At 33.4% G+C, this 17,974-nt stretch overlaps 1 protein-coding gene across 3 annotated transcripts in view; it reads left to right on the plus strand.

Annotated features, from left to right (window-relative positions):
• LOC145246002 (pre-mRNA-splicing factor SLU7-like) overlaps positions 1-17,974 on the plus strand; it is an 88,859-nt gene that overhangs the window by 37,559 nt on the left and 33,326 nt on the right. For all 3 annotated transcript variants that reach the window (XM_080107801.1, XM_080107802.1, XM_080107800.1), the window contains exons 6-7: positions 4,993-5,055; positions 17,323-17,442. In XM_080107801.1, the coding sequence (XP_079963927.1) occupies positions 4,993-5,055; positions 17,323-17,442 (183 nt within the window). The remainder of the gene's footprint in view (positions 1-4,992; positions 5,056-17,322; positions 17,443-17,974) is intronic.

Here is a 17,974-nt window from a genome sequence, read left to right on the forward strand (position 1 = left end):
CGTGAAAGTCAGGCTAGGGGAGGACCATAGATTGGAGCTCAGACAAGCACTTGCCATGAAAATAATGATAGAGCAGTGACAAGCTCGCAACGTCTCTTCTGTGGGAAAGAGGTTGCAGGAAAGAGAAAAAGGCATCCCCTACTAAGCTACAAAGTCTATTTTGAACTTTTTCAAGGCAGGATAAGTGCTTCTAGCAGTTCCTGCCCAGATGTGGCAACTACTCCATCCTTGGACATATTTGGCTCTTATGCAGGTAGAGAATTGCATCAGCAGTGAAATATCTACTGGAGAACTGGGTAGAACGATCCCACCATTTTTCCAGCAGCCTTGGCAACGGATTTGATGTATGTGTTCTATCTCAGATCAAAAGTAAAGGTCAGACCTAGAAGCTTGTCAAAACATGGAGCCTCCCCAAAATAAGAGCCATTTATTTCGATTGATGGCAGACCTTTTTCCCCATTGCACTATGTGATCAAGATCAAAGAAGAGAGAATCAGAGAGATCTTGATTGTTTACAACCTTTGAAATGTTGCCGTAGATGGTAGTGTCATTAGCATAAATGTCTACGAATGATCCTAGGATATGATTTGGGAGATCATTGATATAGATCAGGAAGAGTTGAGCCCAAGATGGACCCCTGAGAGACTTCAACATTAATACTGTGAGCTTCAATTTCTGTCCATCAACCACTACTCTTATAAACTTATCAAAGAGAAATGATTAAATAACTGAAAAAACATTTCCAACTATACCATGGTTGGAGATTTTGTGGAATAGACCTTTATGCCACATCCTATCAAAGGCCTTTGATATGTCAAGGGCAATTGCCCTAAAAAGAAAGCCTCCCTTGTGAGATTCGCTATTCCTATGAGATATATCTGCTGTAAGATCTAACAGAACGGAAACCATATTGCATGTAACTGAGAAGGTTATTTTTGCTGAGGTGGTTGACTACTTCTCTAGTTAACATAGATTTTAGCAATTTACTCATGATGCACAGGAGACTGATTGGTCTGTATTGAGAGGGAGATGACCGATCACCTGAATTTTTAAATACGCGACACACTGAAAAGGTTTTCCAGGGTGTTCAGAAGCAATTCTCCTTAAGACAAGCTTTGTAAGTATGGGAGCTAATACTGGTTGAAGCTTTTTGAGCATTATAATAAGAATGCCATCAGGGCCAATTGCTTTACTGGAATCAAGGTTTTTGATTAGTTTGGCAACATTATGTACAGATATTAGCATGTCCCATAGCGTGTTTTCAAACACAGAGAGAAATATGGGGGGTTGGCTGCCCATATCGCATAGGTTAGAATTAGCTGCAAAGTTTTTGGTTTTGTCTGATACTGACGAGATTACCTCAGGTCCATTGATGATGGTTAGGATAGAACACACACTTCTATTCAGGACCCTGTTTGTTATTTGCCAAAATTGGTGGGAATCAAGCCACTGCTCAGCTACTTTGAACTTGATTGACTGAGCATACAACCCTCTCGCATTTTTTATTACTCTTTTACAATGGTTGCTGGCAGTCCTGAAAATGGTTTTAGTTTCAGTACATCTATTATGTTGAAAGCAATGGAAAAAGTGATTTCTGTGCGCAATGGCAGCAGCACATTCTGGAGAGAACCATGGCTAACTGTTAGATTTTTGCTGGAATTTTTTGGAGGGTATGAAGCGGTCTATACATACAATTAATCATTCTGTCAGGTCTGATACTATGGAGGACATGTTCTTTTTAAACATGGAACATAGAGGTAGATCTGATATAAATGTATAAAAGCTATCCCAATTAGTCATAGAGTATCGATATCCTGTACGATGGAGAGGTATGTCGGAGGACTTATTACATTTTGTTTTTATCTTAACGGAGACAACCGAGTGGTCGGAAGATCCCAGTGGGGACAGAACGGAAGATGAACATAGCTCAGTGCAAGTTGTGAGAAAAAAGCCTAGGAGACTTGCATACTGATCATCAGTGTCGGGCACACAGGTGGGTTTGTGAACAATCTGAGATCATAAGCAATGGAGAAATTGTGACAGAACCTCCCTGTCTTGTTTGTTTGTTTGAGTTGACATCTGTCTTGTTTAAGTGGGCTAACCATTCCACATTGAGAACATTGAAGTCTCTACAGATGTGAATGTTAGCTGAAGGATGAGCAGACAGGATGTGCACAAGCAGTAAGTTCAGGTATATAGAATCAACAGTAGGTTATTTGATATGACAGGGGTATATCTAAAATGAATGTTCTTGCATGAAGCATGATACTTTTGCATTTTAAACTTTAATTCAAGCCATTATATATGAAAAATAATTTTATAAAATCAACAGTAGGTTCTCTACAGTGCAATGTAGACTACAATGTATTGTGAACTAAGTCACTGTAGGGAGGCATGTAAAGCTTTCTTTGGTGCACCATGATGGGTCCCCAACTAGTTAGCAATCAATCGATTTGATTGAAAAATGGGCAATTTCACCGCTTTCGATGATAAAATTATGGGAGTGTGAAACATTCGTTAATCATCATTCAATCCTGGGCAACGTCAGATTTCCCTGCTAGTTCCTTAAATAAATGAGTCTTTTATAAGTAACCTCCCATCATTGTCCTTTTATTATTTGATTTGAGTAACTTTGACTATACTTACCATAAAACAATCAATTTCAGTTTTCATATCTTTGCTTTTCATACGTGTGTGTTTAATTCAAGAAAAATATCTGATTAATTTCCATATTGTAACTATGAAGTTCTAAACAAGCTGTATTTCACAATTAAATCTCGCTTCAAACTTATATACAAAGTAACTAGCTATATGTACCTAGCATTGTTGGAGATGCATGAAGTCATTTTTGTTTTTAATGTTTATTTTCATATATTAAAACTTATACAGAAAAAAAGAAATACAATTTTAGTTTTAATGGAGACAAATCGTTTTATTCGGATTATTCAAACTACTGTTTTCATCATTCTCACAACATTGTCTACAAAAACCCGTGGCATAACAACTAAAGTATGAAGTAAAATTCAGTTCTAAATGACACTCTTCTAGAGGTTAAAGCTTCAGCCCTCAGTGCAAATATTAAGAATACAATTGTGAATTACTTAAGACTTCTATTTGGTCATGCCTGATGGAACAAGAGCATGTTATCCAAGTTGTTTAAATAAAGGATTCTGTTTGAAACTCTGTACAGATTCCTGAATTCAAGGAGAATGTGGAAGGGTACATTGGCTGAAACGTGAAAATAACACTCATGATGAGAATAGTAGTCCAAATAATTTAAATTATCAATCCTCATTTCAATTATTCAGAAAAGCTTTTTATATTCTTCAATTAAAAAAATAAGTTGCTGATTTTGAATTTTCAGTCATAATTGAAAAATTTTTCCATTTTATCAGTTGTCCAGTTTTTGTTACAATAAACATTAACAAAGTTATTATATTGTCAATAACATGATACAACAATTCATAAGCAAAGTCATCTCCCGCTCAATACAAATCAATCAGTCTTCTGTGCATCATGAGTAAGTTGATGAAATGTTCAATAGAGAAGTAGTTAACCACCTCAGCAAAAATAACCTCCTCAGTTAATGCAGTATGGTTTCTGTTTCTAGATCTACAGCAGATGTGTTAAATGTTATATCTCATAGAATTAGCGAACCTCTTGATGGAGGCTTCGTTTCTAGGGTAGTTGCTCTTAACATATCAAAGACTTTTGATAGGGTATGGCATAAAGGTCTACTTCACAAGATCTCCAGCTATGGTATAGCTGGAAATGTCTTTTCAATTATTAAATCATTTCTCTCTGATAGGTTCATAAGAGTAGTAGTTGATGCGCAGAAATCAGAAGCTCACAGTATTAATGCTGAAGGCCCTCGGGGGTCCATCTTGGGCTCAACTCTCTTTCTGATCGAAATCAATGATTTTCCAAATTACATTCTAAGATCATTTGTAAACAGTTATGCTGATGACACTGCCATCTGTGGCAACATTTTAAAGGTTGTAAACAATCAAGATCTCTCTGATTCTCTCTTCTTTGATCTTGACCACATGGTGCAATGGGGAAAAAGGTGGCTGGTTAATTTTAATGCATCTTAAACCAAGCTTCTATCTTTACATAATCAACGCTTTGACCCCCATCTGTCATCAATTGATGAATGGCTCTCATCTTGGGAAGGCTCCATGTTTCGACAAGCTTCACCGTCTGATCTGAGATGGAACACATACATCAAATTTGTTGCCAAGGCTGCTGGAAAAATGGTGGGCTCATTCTACTGCTCCAGTAGATATTTCACTGCTAATGCAGTATAAAAGCCAAGTACACCTTAGGATGGAGTACTGTTGCCACATCTGGGCAGGAACTGCTAGAAGCACTTATTCTGCCTTGACAGTTTAAAATAGACTTTGTAGCCTAGTAGGATGCCCTTTTCTCTTTCCTGCAACCTCTTTCCCACAGAAGAAACGTTGCGAGCTTGTCTCTGCTCTATCATTATTTTCATGACAAGTGCTTGTCTGAGTTCCAATCTATTGTTCCCCCCATTTGCCAAACTTTCACGAAAAACACTTATCTAGTTGAAACTACTATCAATAATTTCCCCCACTCTTTATCTGTGCCTAAACCTAAACATAGATTCCATGAACAAAGCTTCTTTCTTAAAATTGCAGGCCTGTGGAACTCTGTTCTGTTTGCTTACTTTCCAGCTGACTACAATATGGTTGTCTTCAAGTTCAACGTAAACAAGTTCTTGATGAGCCATCCCCTTAAGTAATCTAATTTACCAAATTTCCACTACTAACGATTACTTTGATATTGTCCCATTGACTACTGTACACTTATTAACCCTTATCCTTGAGTGGCCTCCGGGTCTTGATAAGTGGTGAATCCTATGTAAAAAAAAAAAAGTTTGAGATGTCAGTTTAAATGCAACTTTTAAAACCTCACAAAATAACTATATTAAAGTTAATTGATTTTAAAACAATTTTCTTTCCTTTCTAGGCAAAACAGTTGCTGAAAGAACATAAGGATGCAGAAGTCATTCATGAAGATGCAATACAAAAGGTAAAATTATTGTTAAAATAAAAAGGGAACATTCTCATGTGTGTGCTTCATCCTAAAAGTAAAAGCATTTCTTGTTAATATAACTGAATTATCTCTCCCTTATGGTGTTTAGATGATTTGGTTATCTCCCTTTGAGTTACTGTATGTATGGAGAATTTAAGGTGCTTCCGGTGTATGATCCATCTTGAGGTAAACAAATGACAAAGACTCACAGCTTTAGGAAGTTCACATGAAAAAGAGCAGGTTGTCAGAACTAGTAACAATAACATTTACATCTTTTAATACTAAAAATATGGCCTTTTTTCTATCTTTTTTTTATTTGACGATAGTAATAGACATGAAAGTTCCCTACTTTTTAGTGGAATTCTGCTTTTTTGTAGTTCAAAAGGTTTTTTTTTTCTTTTTCAATTCAGAAACAGCTGTTTCCGCTTAAATCTGATTTTTTTTGATAAGACCAACTGCTGAATTGCTAGAATTAGACCATGTTATTTGGCTAGATTGAATTTTCATTTTCCTTCTTCCCCTCTCTCACTTTATCTTTTTTCTCTTGTCCTAAGTTTTTCTCTAGCATTTCCTTTCTTTGCCTCTTGCAAACGATGCAAGTAAGGAGAGATAAAAGTAAAAGGGTTTTGTTTAAAATCCAAAATTCACATCTTCCTCCTTCACACATGTACTTGCAATTTTTCTCTTGCATGTTTCATTTTGTTATTTTTTAGATCAAACATATTTTTCACATTTTTACATTTTATTACATGCAAAAGCAATCTTTAAACATTTGAAGCAAGTTCATAACTTCCTACTCTCACCCCAAGAAAAAAAACAAAAATAAAGACAAAGCTTTACGGTGTACATACACATAGTTGAAAAAAATGCACCAAAAATCACATAAATTGATTAGATAATTTTATTATAAAAAAAGAAAAGAAAATACTATGGTTAAACAATGCTCTCGGTGCCATTTTGCAAATAGTTTGATGGACAAGGGAGATAATTCAAAACAAAACTTTTGCAAGATTTTAGAACGCCATAACATGAAAGTGTTCTTAACATGGGAGGTGGGAGGGATATTGGAAAAAAACTCATATTCGTCACTGGTTAACTCCCCTTTAAAATAGTTCAAAATCACTAATTTCCACTAATTGCTTAAAAATGATTTTCTTTATAAAAATAAGAACAACTTGATGACTTTTTGGTGTACAATATTTTCTTACTGTCACATACACCATAAAGATTTTTCTCTTTTTTTCTTGGAGGTGGGGATATGAACTTGCACTGAACATTCTTTTTACACAAAAAAATTAATTTTAACGGAATTGTACAAAATTGAAAGAAAAAATGAAGATATTGTGTCGATATATTCTATGTGAAAAAAACTTTACAGGATGACCTGTATTTAGTGATGGCATAATGGGTGAAAGACAATAACACGGAGTTAAAAAAATATAACAATGATAACATTTAGTTAAGAAAAGTATCCTATCAAGAATAAGTTCCAATGTGGGTGGCTTCGTGGGTGGGTGGGTGGGTGATTGGTGGTGTGAGTAAAATTTACTTTGACTTCCTGTATGTGTGAGTATTTTGTGAGAGTCAGGTATGCCAGAATTAATATAGAAAATTATGAAATCAATTGAAATAGACTGATGAGTTCTGAAAACATGCATCAATTATTGATGTGACAATATTGGAATTATATATAGCACTTATGTTTAAATAGCTATTGTGTCTGGAAACAGTCGGAAAAAAAATTGACTTCATAATCACACATTTACTTTGTGTGGTTGTGTGTGTATTGTGTATATGCATTATTGACAAAGAAATATATTCTTGTAAATGAATCCAAATGATGAATAGTAGTCTGCACATGATAATATTTAATAAATGATATTAAATAAGTTTTACACTTATTTACAATATAACTGTAAATTTCATGAATAAATTTAGTTTTACTTCTAAAGATTTAATCACCTTTCAATGTCATGTTTAAATTGCACCATAACTAAAACAAAAATATCAGTTATTTCATGAAAAACCAAGCAAATATCAAAAGAGTGCATGGTTAATTTGCTTTAAAATCTGATTTCTGCTGTTTAAGTATGACTTCCCTTCCTCATAAAGAAGTACACCAAAATAAGATTAAATAATTAAAAGAGAATGAACATTCAGAATTTTATTCTTTCAAGAAATCTTTCATTATAACTTTTGAACTATTGAAAATGAAATAAATGAATCATATAAAACCTGATTTCTACAGTTAACACTTTAAATAAAAAAAATGGAGTTGTACTTCATTATTGAAATACTGGCATGATTGGAAAAAAATATGAAATTAAAAAAGCAGAAAATAAACCAGATACTGAGATGTAACAAAAAAAAAAAAAATCAATACCGGAACTAAAATTTCTGAACTGCCCAACTATAATTTTCATTTCATTTCATTTGCAAATTATTTGCAAAACAATTTACACCCCTGTAGGGAAAGTTATGGCTTACCTGACTAGCGTGGATGTCGTGTTCATTTGGAAAAAATAATTTTAAAAAAAAGAAAGCTAAAATGGTGATGTCACTTTTGTATTTGACGATCACATGTGAATAACACAAACTCTATGCAAATTAGATTATGCAAGATGCATAAAAGAAGCGGTAAAAGAAACACCTAAAGAGTTGAAAGATAGTTTGTTATGCAAATGGTCATGTGTATGTTTATCAGGATTATTGAAGCAAATGGTCATGTGTATGTTTATCAGGATTATTGAAGCAAATGGTCATGTGTATGTTTATCAGGATTATTGAAGCAAATGGTCATGTGTATGTTTATCAGGATTATTGAAGCAAATGGTCATGTGTATGTTTATCAGGATTATTGAAGCTGACTCAAAAGATTGTAGGCGGGACAGAACGCAACTTTACAACTCCATTGAAATCAATTTTCAAACTAGAAGCTATTTCGACTTTATATTACTTTTTGGCAATGGAGGGCAAGATTTTTAAGGTCCGATTGATTCTGGAATTTAGTGGTGCTGCAGCTGATTTGCCAATTATCGAGTGGATTGAAAATGTGGAACTTGTGTGTGAGCTTTGAACTATGAAAAATGTTGAGTGCATCCTGCCATTGAGATTGCGAGGTGAAGCTCTGGTCATATACAGGCAACTAAGTACGGAGCAGAAAGCAGATGCAGAACAGATCAAGCAGGCCCTTATAACCGCGTATGCTGCCGATTCATTTAATACATATGACAAGTTTGTTATTCGACAATTTAGCCCTGATGAAGACAGTGGATGAGTTTTTTGCCGAGCTGCAACGCCTAGCCGTTGGTTGGGGGACCGTTGACTGAATGTTGGTTAACGTGTGCATTTGTTTCTGGACTACCACAACATGTCAAACATATATTACATTCTTCATCCAGGAAGAAACGATAAGTGCAGAACAACTGTTGACCCGAACAAGAGCTGTCATGACTGAAAACAAAAGCCCTACAGAATTTCAGAATCAAAAATGCGCTATGACAGTAGAAAATTTGCTTGCTATAGGTGTGGTGGTCCCAAACGCTCGACAAAGGACTGCTAACAGAATCGCCAAGAGAGGCTGGACAGTCAGATACGCAAAGTCCATCGTGAGATACGTTTCTTCAGATACAGTGGCCTTGGACATATAGTATCATTAGAAGTGTATGCTGTATTTTCGTGGACATCGGCAATGTTACATACCTAATGTGCTTTAACAAGTCATATCTTTTTTATTTGTTGGTCAATTTTTAAAAGAATTACATTGATGAAAAGAGAATATGATAATTTATTTTTCTGTTATGTGTTCAATGTTTTTATGCTCCAAGTTAAAAATGAAAAAACGGTAAAATATGACGACGGCAAAAAGGGAAACTGTTTTTTTATATGTTACGTTTGGATACAAATGTTAAAGATTGGTTTTTGGCGTCCTGTTTATTATTTATTACTTATTTATTCTTCTACTTATTAAACGTTTCTGTTACGTTTACTTATTACTGTTTCTTTTTACTATCTTTTTACGATTGCTTTTATTTTTACTTTTAAAGTCTGTGTGTTCTTACTTATATGGGTGTGTACTCTTATTTCTTGCCTTGAAAGATCTCGATGTGTATGCGCAAATAATGTCATGCGTACATACCTGCTTGCCTTGCCCAGCGGATGATATCTTCTGGTTGCTGGTCTCCATCTCATGGGGAGTGGTCACTGTTGCAGACAGACACATTGATAACACAAGATGGATTTGAAGCTTCCAATTCTTTTTATTAAAGGCAAGCCTATCATCGACCCTGGTTGTCGCGGAGAGACCCTAATCTCCTGTCTGTTCCATCTGCAGGCCAAACCAACTCTCTCAGGTGTCCGTCAACCGGAAGCCTACGACCACAATTCCCATTACCCCTAATTTCCGGTGCATCTAACCTAGGTCATTAAAGGTGGCTTAGTTTGATGAGTGTCAAATCTAACCTTCTGTGACCCCACTAAACTCGTTGATGGGAATCGAAAATATACTTACATAACTTACTATTTCTCCAAACTACCTAGATAGTATTTTAGCTGGGATTCCCAATACTACACAAATGTGTGGGGTTAAATTTGATTGGATATGGCTGAAATTTTACAGGCTATATAAACAAAGAAATCCATCTTTACTGGTCTTTGATTTTTATTTTTACGACCACAAGTTACAACTGAGCAAAGTTGACAGAATATTACAAAATTGTAAGATAAATCGTTATATATCATCCATTTTCATATAGATAATAGTTTCAGAATTATTTTCATGTATAATATGTAAATATTTGATAATTATTAATTGTGCGGAAATTTCTTTAAAATATTACCTTTTATAGAAATTCAAATCCACTTAAAGGGAAACGACTCGCTATGCGCTAACCATCACTGAGCAGCATATTAACGAGTTTGTATTCTCTTAAAAATAGAATGTTTTGAAACGAAAGCAGAAAAAAGTTTCATTTTTTTATTCTGAGTTTGTCAATTTAAAGAAATTATCAAGTTTTTCAAATTTGATTTCCAAACAATACTATTTTGTTGTTTTTAACGCTTTTAGTAGTCAGCAGCCTGAAAAATGAGTGGAATTTGTAAAAAATGGTCAACTTTAGGTTATGTTCACCAGCATGTATTTCATTTGTTTGAATTTGTTTTTGGATAAAATATATATTAAATGAAAGAGCAAATTTCTCTCTTTCATATGGTGTTTATTTTGTATTTGTTGAATAAAAATTCAATTTTCCTGATTTATTTTAATAGCACCAACAAAAGTGATAACATTTTGACGTGGAACGCTAGCTGCTAATTTTTTAAAAATCAAGAAAATCATGCCTCTTATTTAAAACTCTCGCAAATTTTTGCCATTCGACCAATAAAAAAACTATAAATAGCATCAAATTAAGCAAAGAATGATCTTTATTTACATATAAAAATTACAACAAATATAAAGAAAAAAATATGCGAAATTCTTCTTTAAATTTTTTTTCTGATTTAATTTGCTTCTAGTGAATTAACTATTCATAATAACCAAGGCAAACGTGATATTAAATTTAAGTTCATTCAATTTCCTATAAAATGGTGCTAGCAAATTGTACCTAGCTTTATTCGCGAAAATGCGCAAGGCGAAAGAAAATTGACACCTTGGGAGTCTTTTAGACAAAATTGCGTGAACCGTGAACATGGTGAAAATGTGCGAGTCAATGAATGAAAGTTGTTCGACTTTGGTATTTCACCAAATAGTTAACTATACTGCTTCAATTTCAATATAAGCGATAAGAAACCATTTCTGTACATTAATTTGTAAAAATTACGTTTGAATATTTTAAATATTCAGAAGTATTTTGCAACATTTAGTTAGCACGTGTTCAGCTTTTTAACGTAAACAAATAAGCGATATTTTGGATTTTTCAAAAATTAAATTAATATTGTATCATTTTAGGGGGGAAATAAACAGGGAGTATTTATAATAAGCCATTTATAAAACTAGTGATTTAATTTTAAAACGTTTGAGCATCTAAATATTCGTTTATTCGGCATTCTAAACCAGTTTCCTGAAAGTAAACAAACTTGACAAACGAGCGTTAAAAAATGCTAGACAAGAAGCAAATTGAACGGCATGTTTCTAGCATTTTGTATTTATTTGAAAATGATTTCGTGCATGGTAGATATTTAATTCAAGGCATACGACTGCATAAAATTAAAGTTTGAATAAACGTAAAAAAATTATTGTCGTCCATAGATGAAAGTACGGTGGTTGCACTTAGCGAAACCGCGCTATTTTTAAATAGTATTTTCAAGTTAAATTAAAGTTTTACGATAACTTTTTAAGAGTGGCTTTCTAAATGTTATTTCAGCACAGTTCGCTAAGTGCATAAGTACCGAAAGTACAGACTAGGCTAAATTAAAAAAAAAAACACCCTCTCTTCCAGATGTTAGTTCGCTTCATAAGTACTATTGTTTCTTTTATTGTTTTAACATTTATTTTTTATTTTTGTATAATTTAAATTGTTAGCTGAAAATACGGTGATCTACACTTTATTGCCGAAATTGGAGACGCCATTTTATTTCACGTACCTGCTCCCCAAATCCAGGGGAGACTATGGCCGAAGCATGAAATAAATAACAAAAAAAAATTAAACTGGAGAACGATTGCAGTTAAAACAAAAAAAATAAATAACTAAACAACCCACTTCCCCGTTAAAAATTGGAAATTGGAGACGCCATTTTATTTCACGCACCTGCTCTCCAAATTTAGGGGAGAACATTATATTAAACTGTGGCTGAAGCATGAAATAAATAACAAAAAAATTAAACTTCCGGAAAGAACTATGAAAAAAGTAAATAAAAAAGTGAAAGAGAACATATATCCATAATTGTTTAATTGGAAATGTTTCGATTTAATTAATGAGAACGGGAAAGTTTTTCATGGAACATTTTTTTTTTTATTAAAAACATAAAATGAAATGACATATTCATAATGGTTTAAACTGGGCGAGCGCTTTTTTTTTTTTTTTTTTTTTTTTTCGAACAAATAATTAATTTTAAACATTTTTTTGAATTAAAGCAACTTTGAAAGATACACAACAAATTAATTTAAATGATTGTTTTTTTTTCTTTAAAATAAAAAAAACGACACACACACAGTTAAGAGTGGTTTTCTAAATAATAGTTTGTTTCATAAATACTATTGTTTTAATATATTTTATTCTTGTATCGTTTATTAAATTGTTAGGTGAAAGTACAGACTAGTTAAAAAACACGCCCCCCCCCTCACATGTTTCCTAAATAATAGCTCACTTCATAAGTACCATTGTTTTCATTGTTTTAATTTATTTTATTCTAGACAGAAAAATTAAATTAGCACAATGAAAACAACTTTTATGTTGAAGACGCAGTATTATTTTACTTTAAGGCCCGTCTCACGTCCTTATATAACAAAATGTGTTTTTTTGTAGATTTCGGTGTGCTAAAAACGAATCTGAAAACCGTTTCCGTCACAAAAAATAGTTTTCATGATATGAAGAAATTACTTTTTCGAAAAGTGGGTGATCACTTTTCCATTTAAATTTAACTTAAAATGAGTACCTACTTTCTGGGCACTTTAGAGGGGGGGGCATTTTTTTGTTGTGATTATTGGCTAAAAAGTTTTTTGTTTGATTTCTTTTGCATGGTATTAACTCCTGAATGCTAGGACTATTTTCCATTTTACAGCCCAGCCTTCGTTTACGCTACGCACAAGCATAAACGAAGGCTGTTGAATGTGCACTCGTGTACTAAACTGCCTGGTCACAGTGTAGTATTGGAAAAAAATTAAAATTAGACAAAAAACAAGTACTTTTCCAAAAATTAAACCAAAAATAAAACTATGTTATGAAATTTGATTTTCTTAATCAGGCTGAGAAAAGAAATGTTTCTATGAAGGAATATAATAGCAACCGGTACACCAAAGATGTCATCAAGTGTCATTGAATTGATAGGGCAAGCAGAAGTATCTGGCAAGAATTGTGAAAAGATAATTAATATTGTAGCAAGACACATCTTTCACACAGCTATAGATTCAAAAGACCTGCCATCAGAGTGATCATCTCTAAGGTATGCTGGCAAAGGGCATGTCCTTGCCAAACAAAGCGAAACAGATGAAGAAAGTGCTCTAGTTGATCAGGCAGAGTTTGGAAACTACAGCTTTAGCAAACAAGGACAGTTTGTGGCAGTATATTATGACGATGACTTTTATTTAGGTCAAGTAATTTCTGTCACAAGTAGTGAAGAAGGACAAGTGAAATTTTTGGACAAGTGTAAGGTGAAAATAAATGCCTTTAGATGGGCAAGGTCAGAGGTCGAGAAAGTCTCTTCTCTGTATGTGTTTGATTGGGGATTTGAGGTAACCACCTCAAATGGACAAATGTGGTCAGTTCCAAGCAAAGAGTTCAACAGAACCACAAGGAAATATCAATTGTATAGAGAACTCTATTGTTAACATGCAGCTACCTTTTGTATTGAATGTAAATTGGTGTTGAACAGGTACGTTTTGTTTTTATACGATACTTCGCCATGATAAACAATGAATTATTGCGATTTTTAAGAACTACAAGGTGTACAGAGCTGAAATTTGGATATGACATTCTACAATATGTATTGATTATGCATGCAAAATTTCACATCTATATCTTTAGTTTTTGTGATTTTGAAGTTTGTATACGTTTAAAACATTCGGTACTTTAGTTCCGCCATTGAAATTGAAGATATCAGTATTTTTATCAACTTATAATGAAAAAACTTGTAGCTGGAATTGTTTGAAAAAAAAATAGACATAATAACCACTATGCATAGAATTATATTGCATGTTCATAGTTAATTTTCTTTGATTCAGTTTTATTTGCTGATACTTCAAAAAGTGCCCACAGTGCGATTTTGCGATTATAAATATTGCAATGTTCACTTTTCACATCTCAAAAATGAAGGCTGAAATTGAATTAGATATGATTATACTTTTATTTCCTATTGTCTTCTAATACTAAGAGTGAGGAAAGCATCTTTTGTGACGTTTTTACCGGTTACTTTTTTTGTCAGTTGCTTTCAAAGTTGCCATGTCGTAATATAAACATGTACATGCTACATTTGCAAATATGAAAATGATCATAACTTGAAGACTAAACAAGATATCTCCATTTTTGTTTTGTTTTTCTTGTATTTGTGTGTATTTTTATATGAGAGGATCAAATTTAGCCATAGGCGATTTTAAAATTTTGGCTGCCGGTACCTACTTTTAGTAGACAAAAGCGTTAAAAAACAACAAAATGTACTAAGTACATCCATTTGTTTTTTTTAGTGGTAAAAAAAACAAAAACAAAAAAAACCCAAATATATAACACATAAAAGGTATTCGTGCACTTATGCTACCATGCTGAAATAATAATGTTATTATTTAGAAACCCATTCTTAACATGGGGAAGGAAGGGTGTTTTGTTAACTATTCTGTACTTTTACCCAACAATTAAATAAAATATATTGTGAAACTAATAGTATTTTGTATAATTTTTTTTTATTTTCAACTCATTGTCAAGACCATTTTTTCAAACGGTAAAAAAACCCGTTTTTTTTTTTTTTAAACTGAGGATATCTAAATAATAATAATAATTAGGCAGTTCACTAAAGAATTTCATTGTGATGCATTTTGTAAATTTTTACCTTGTTTCTACCTTAACATTTTTCTTTAAAATGACTACTTTTTAAGGTTTTCGGGTATGCTGAAAACGAATATCGCATGTAAATTTTCCGCAAATAAGTAGCTTTCCGGATATTAAGCAGTGTCATTTCTTATGTTATTGCTGGTGGCCATCTTGGTACATGTGTTTGCGCATAGTTTCTCGGGGTTATGTTTGCATGCTTGCATGTACCAAGATGGCCACCAGCAATAACATAAAAAATGACATTGCTTAATATCCAGAAAACTACTTATTTGCAGAAAATTTAAATGCAATATTCGTTTTCAGCATACCCTAAAACCTATGCAAGAAATCATTTTAAATGTTAAGGTGGAAACAAGGTAAAAAAAATTACTGTTTTATTTCTTTGTTTATATAATTGAATGTTCAGTAAAACAACAGAATAGAAATGACAAAAATTACCATCAACTGGTGAATACATAGTCGTTGCATATCAGGATTCCTGGAACTGTGAAAGCTACATCGAGGATTCATGTAGAGTACAATTTATGGTTGCATCTCAGAAAATAGGGGTATATTTTGGGCCAGATAGAGAGAATTTACAAAATTAAAAATTGGACTGGTCCCAAAATGCATAAGTTCTGGTCGACTATGGGAATCCATCTTTTACAGAAATCCAAAATCTATATGAAAAATTTTCTTCGATTTATTTCTGAGATTAATTCATATCTACTCAATTTTTTTTTTTTTTTTTTCTGTAATGGGAGTAGTTTACTACTCCCATTACAGATGCTGTTTAGGCATTCAATGGCTACACCCAGATTAAGCTCTTCTTTAGTGAGGAGGCAGGAAAATGCCTATTCTCAATAAAGCTATATTTAAATACGGATATAATACTTAGTTTTGTTCATGGATAAACACCCACTGTATGATACCATGCGGCAGTTTAAAAAAAATTGAAATTTGTACATCTGAATTTATAATTCATAGCTTATGGTAAAGAGATACATCCAATTTGACTGCATAATCAGAAAGCGCACACAATTTTAAATAAGACTGCAAAGTTTCATGAGGATAGCTTGAAAAATAAATAAATGGTGGTGAAATTACTGAATTTCTTGAATGTTGAGGTCTGTAATTTAGCCCACTTTTTCTAAAGAAAAATGTCCATGGAAAAGCTTAAAATTCTCATAACTTTTGAACTACTGATGGTATTTGCATAATTCAAACGGTTTTAAGCATCTTTTACATAGCTATTTTCATGCAAGTTTGCAAAATCTGTCGATCAATAGATCCAGCATCTGTTTACTGGTAAAAAGGAAAACTCAGTGTGACAAACAACTGGAGCAGATTAATGATGTACATAACCCACCACAATGATGAGAATTTTCTAACTATCATTGACTGTGGCCCCTCTGAATTTGCAATATGGTGGCCACTACACTGAACAGATGCGACCACTGTTATCTGACTGAGAATTTGCAAAAAATACATCTGCAGTGTCGATGTGCCTACTCACCAAGTGGAAATGAAATTGTAGAAAGAAGTCATAAGACCGTTAAAACTATCGCAGCCAGAAAGAATTGTTCAATATTTGTTACCCCAAAGGATGACGTTTCACCTTCCACTGCACTAGCTGATGCGCTACATAGATATCCTGTTCGAATCAAAGGTGTTTAAGCTAACCCACTGCTCAAATCAAAGGTGACTGGAAGGAAGTATGAAAAAGAAGACATCGTTTGGGTTAAAAATCTGCGTGGCAAGTGCACAACAAAATATAACATGGTTTGTGTTACTGAAGTCTCCAATCTGTGAAAGTTGATGGGGTGACTCGGCATGTTAAAGATCTTCGACCAGTAATACGGATGCACTTATCAGGTGAAGAAAGTGACTCTAAGGATAGTGAGCGGCTAATCTATTTGAATTCAGATCCACTTGACAGTGATTCCAATGCTAGTAACCTCTCAACCTATGAGGTGTCTATTGAAAGCCGACTCACAGATGAGTGAGACCTGCATCATTCTTCTTCGAACAAGTACCCTACAAAGATGGATACTACCTCCCTGCCCTGTTTGTGATCATGAGGTCAGGGAGGAGTGTAGAGAAAATCGTGACTTACCGGACTAGCATGGGTTTTGTGTTCATTCGGTTAAGGAAAAAGGAAAAAAAAGAAAACGCTAAAATGGCGACATTGCTTTTGTATTTGACAATCATGTGTGAGTAACGCAAACTCTATGCAAATAAGATTATGTAAGATGAATAAAAAAGGGGTAAAAGGAACAACCAGCAAGTTGAAAGTATGTTATATGAACGGATGTGTATATTATCAGAATTATTGAAGCTGACTCAAAAGATTGTAGGTGAGACAGAACACAACTTTACAGTTCCATTGAAATCAATTTTCAAACTCGAAATACAAAAACGTGTATATAAGTTTGGGTATAAGATAAACTCAAAATGGTTGATATAGCATGAAACCCCTCACACCATGACTATTTATGTTGATGTTAAGAACTTTTATTAAAATAGCTGAATTCAACAGAACTGTTGATATGCCATAAAACCAACATAATTTATATTTTTATATTTTCAGGCTCAAGACAGTGATGATGAGGATAAGTATGCTGATGATCTAGATATGCCTGGACAGAAGTTTGAAACAAAACAAAGAATCACTGTAAGAAACTTACGTATACGAGAAGACACAGCTAAGGTAAGTGGTATCATTTGATTAGCCCAAATATGGGCATGTTTCATAGATATGTTGCTTTACGTTTTCGGTCATGTTTGGCTGAGAAAGGGCATTTAAACGTCTGTTATACTTGCACAGCGTTTTAAAACCCTACACTAATATTCTCCTTTTGTTGCATTGATTTCATGTAGAAAAATCCATACCTAAAACTTAAATTTGATTTTATTAAGATCTGTTTTGTTTGAAAATTCAGTGACTTTGAAGAAATGGAAGGTAGTGAGGAAACCTAGAAATAGTTATTAAAACATTGGGAAAAGAAACATTTAGCTATGATGATTGCAACAACCCATTCATGACATAAAAATTGTCTCTGATTGAAAAGAAAAACTGCCAAATAAAATGAGGAAGAAATTGAGAATGGCATTAAAAAAGGATGAATTATCTTAAAAAAAGTAATTCCACTTATGGAATTTGTTTGGATTCTGAATTCAATTGAAATGCCTAAGATATCAGCATGTTGAATAATTTGTTTGCAATTAAAATTATGTTCAAT

This window comes from Euprymna scolopes, chromosome 23 (genome assembly GCF_053919585.1).
Source record: "Euprymna scolopes isolate OS-2025 chromosome 23, ASM5391958v1, whole genome shotgun sequence".
NCBI lineage: Eukaryota > Metazoa > Mollusca > Cephalopoda > Sepiida > Sepiolidae > Euprymna > Euprymna scolopes.